At 36.5% G+C, this 4,128-nt stretch overlaps 1 protein-coding gene across 1 annotated transcript; it reads left to right on the forward strand.

Moving 5' to 3' along the window:
* The first annotated feature begins 272 nt into the window (after positions 1-272).
* LOC132191800 (uncharacterized) lies at positions 273-4,128 on the forward strand. Its single transcript, XM_059606906.2, has 6 exons — positions 273-588; positions 1,467-1,940; positions 2,559-2,644; positions 2,747-3,057; positions 3,261-3,332; positions 3,425-4,128. The coding sequence occupies exons 1-6, from the start codon at positions 423-425 to the stop codon at positions 3,852-3,854; spliced, it is 1,539 nt and encodes a 512-aa protein (XP_059462889.2). The 5' UTR covers positions 273-422; the 3' UTR covers positions 3,855-4,128.

Below are 4,128 nucleotides of genomic sequence, written 5' to 3' on the forward strand. Positions count from 1 at the left end.
TAATTAAATTTTCCCAATTAATAACATTGTAATCTCCAAGCAACGGATTGAGTTAATCTTTGTTCAGATGTTGTTGGATGCTCATACGCAGGTTGTATTCCCGCGTTACCCTTCCGGCATAAGTTCTTGGTAGACGCGCTGAAATCGGACTCTATACGCGTGTCACGCGCCAAATTCAAAAAAAAAACTAAAGTAATTATACCGTTGGAATCATAGTACTCATAGACCAAGACCTTGACTTGGTCGGAAAGAAACACGAAAATTACCTTCAGTCCTCTTCTAATAAATTCTATCTCTCTCTCTCTCGCTCTTTTTCCATCTCTCAATTGACTACCAAGCAGGATCGGTTCTTAGAATTTTGGCTCTCTCTCTTTCGCTCTGATACTTTGTTGCGCTTTGAAAGATTCTTGAAATTTAGAACGATGACTGGGGAGTTGACCGAGAACTCTTCCGACTCTGGCGCCGGCGAGGGCTGCATGAATTTGCTGAAGACTCTGGGGCGTGAGGAGATTTTGGAGGTCTTGTCTGAAGGGTTTTGCTGGCAGTGTTATCCTCTTCTGGAGGCTCGTATTCGACGCATTCTCAACAGTAAGAAAATCCATCTTCTTTTTTTCCTTTTTTTTTTTTTTTTTGTTTTGTTTCCTTTGTTTCATTCTTTCTCTTTCTCTTTTAGTGTTTTTTTGGAGTTTGATTCTTTATCTTTCTCTTTTAGTGTTTTTTTGGAACAAAGATGCAGCAGGGTTCTTTTTATTTAGCGTTGTTTGTCTGATGATTGTTGTCGTGTTTCTTGAATTGGGGTTGGTTTGTTTCTTGAATTCTCAATCTTGAATTGGGGTGGTGTGTGTTTCTTGAATTCTTGATCTTGAATTAGGGTTTTGTGTTTCTTGAATTCTAAGACTAATTAAGGTTTGGGGTTTGATTGCAATTTCTGTTTGAGTCTTATCTTTGACAAATTTTGACCCCTTTGGGTATTATTATTATTAATAACTGGAACATATTTTATTGTTCAGTTTTCTTTGAAACATCAATTTCAGATTCTGGTTACAATTTCTCTTTCATCCCATGTCTTCATGTTTTGAAATGTATTTGGTTGCTTTTCCCCAACGGATTCTAAACCTATCAAAGACAAAACCATGCACGTTAAGAAATTGTTTGGGAAAGAAGGTGAATAAACTATTTGAAGTGAGGCATGAGGTGGGTTGGCTGGAAACAGGAATTTATGGTTGAATTCCTTTGTTTTTTTTTTTTTAATCATCAAAAAATTGACAACTTCATGTAATTTTGGGTTCTAGGCAGGCTTGGATTTGAACCGGCTGGCAGTAAAACTTGTTTCCTTTTGGGGGAATTCTCATAGAAATATCATATAATATTTACATATTTATCTTGGTTTTACTAATGCTCATAAATTTCTGATAGATAACCATGCTTGAATTAACCTTTTCCTTTACTGGTTTCTTTTGATGCAGGAAAAGTGAGGGAAATACCCAAGTGGAATGAAGGCATTGAAGGTTCAGACTCTTTCTACAGGAGGACGCCTCGTAAGCGAATGCGTACTCTCGAGAGCCCTCCCCAAACACCTGAACACAGCTACTTGTCAAGGCGGAAAAGATTCACATCTAATTTTTCTGGCGAATCAGTTACCGACAATCGTAATTCATTTGAACATTCGGATTTGAAAATATTACTGAAAGATGGACTAGGCAAAGTTTCCTCTGGGTTTGATAATGGTTTATCCGAGGAGAAAAATGAGCAAATTAGAATATCTCAAGTTATCAGGGAAAAAGACTTCGAATATACTGAGAGGATAGATGGGGGGAGACAAATAAATGTGCTTGGAGGCCTAGAGCTTCACACTCGGGTGTTTAATACCAAGGAGCAGGAGAATATTGTGGAATATGTCTACTTGTTGCAAAGCATGGGGCAAAGAGGGAAGCTAAGAGGTATTTATAGTTATATGAATCCTCCCTTTCTTTTATGATCCATTCAAAGTGTTCAAAAGTTTGGATTAGTAATTTTCCCCTGCTTTGATATTTTCTGCTGTGTTTTGCACATGTTTCATTTCAGTTTCAATCTCTGGGTTTTATGGTGCTAAAGTGAGTCAAAAAATAAACCCAAGATTCTTGCAGTAGTCTCATGTTTCTCTGTTCTTTTGGTATAGTTGTCATTTCTGTCACAAGTTGTGTGGGCTTTCCCTTGTAGTTTATGTTCATGTAGCTAACTTGACTGTCACTTCTCTATTTAGACTATAACATAATAATTTGTTCCCTTTTTTGAAAATTTGTCAATTAACTCTGCAATTAGAAATATGAGAATTATATGTTAATATCATGTTTTATATGTTTTGGGACTTAGTTAACAAACATTAATATGTCTCTATATATATATATATATATATATACTCAGTGAAATTAGAAATAAGAGAATTATGCAGTAAATGGCCAAAGGGAGGGGAGTTTTCAGTGTTATGTGCTTTCTCTATATAAATGTCTGTGTGGTTTACGGTATGAAGAAAATGTGATTGTTCAAGTTTCTCACCTTTCGATTGTGCTATTTTGCAGAACGTACATATTCAGAACCTAGAAAATGGATGCGCGGTAAAGGGCGTGTCACAATACAATTTGGTTGCTGTTACAATTATGCAAAGGTAATTTATGATTCTTCTATGTATTAACCTTTTTATTTGACTACTTCTTAGCATGTGATTAACCATAACAAAACATATGATGCTGTTTTTGCAACCTTACAGGATCAAAATGGGAAGCCTCCAGGCATAATAAGAGATGAAGAAGTGGATCCCATACCATCCCTCTTTAAGAAAGTTATCAAGAGGATGGTTAGATGGCAGATTTTGCCTCCAACATGTATCCCTAACAGTTGCATTGTCAATATATATGAAGAAGGCGATTGCATTCCCCCTCACATTGACCATCACGATTTTGTCCGACCGTTTTGCACTCTTTCACTCTTGAGTGAATGCAATATTGTTTTTGGTTCGAATTTGAAGGTTGTTGGTCCAGGGGAGTTTTCCGGGCCTGTCTCTATACCATTGCCTGTCGGGTATGTCATATGATTGAATTCATTGTGTTGTAGATTAATGTTTTAATAGAATATGGATGCTTGATTTTTCACTAATATTTGCTTAAATGAATTTATCATTCATGCAAATGGGAAAATTAATCTGGAATTTAGTTGTTGGGTGGGTGGTGATTTTTCATTTTAATCTCTTGCTTCTAAAATATTGTCATTTTTCCAATTTTCAGATCGGTGTTCATTCTAAATGGTAATGGAGCCGATATTGCTAAACATTGTGTTCCAGGAGTCCCAACAAAAAGGTATGCTTTCATTTTCTTTCTGCCCCAAGCAAAATAGAAATAAAAGTTTATATATATCTGGAATCATTCGTTTTGCTATTTTGATTTTGCAGGATTTCCATAACTTTCAGGAAAATGGATGAAAGCAAACTTCCATACACGTTTTTACCCGACCCTGAATTGGTTGGAATCAAGCCTCTTATTTGTTCTCCCTTGAACACACCACGCATTCAAATCCAGCATGATCTGGATGAGCAGCTCATTGAGAAAGATGAGTTTCATCCACAAGACAACTTAAATGCACATAATAGATCAAGTGAGAGGCTAGTCAGAGAGACCATTAGAGGCCGAAGATGGCATCACGAGAGACCATATGAGGGTTCCCGACATGTCATCTCGAGAGACAATCTAAGGCTTCCAGAAACGTCATCACGAGAGACCATTCGAGAGCTCCCAATCCCAAGAAGGAATGTACGACCAGAGACTATCCATGGGTTCCCGAAACCAAGAAGGAAATTACTACCCAAGCAGCTGTCACATTAATAGCAAGAATTGAATAAGGAAAGATGCAATCGCCAAGTTTTGGATTTTAGTTATAGATTTTATTTGATTTCAGTTTTCTGTTATTATAGGAACTTCCTTAATAGGCTTAGAATTTTCCTTGTGCTCCAAGCATTTACCAAAGGTAGGTGTGTGTAATGTTAAGTTTTGAATTTTTGAGAAGTTCATAAATTTTACTGCAGATTTTTATAGTTTTTTTTAACTTTTTGGCTTGTGTCTATCTTTTAATTAGAAGACGAAGAAGCTTTTGATTGTT

The sequence above is a fragment of the Corylus avellana genome, chromosome 2, assembly GCF_965113065.1.
Source record: "Corylus avellana chromosome 2, dhCorAvel1.hap1.2, whole genome shotgun sequence".
Taxonomy (NCBI): Eukaryota; Viridiplantae; Streptophyta; class Magnoliopsida; order Fagales; family Betulaceae; genus Corylus; species Corylus avellana.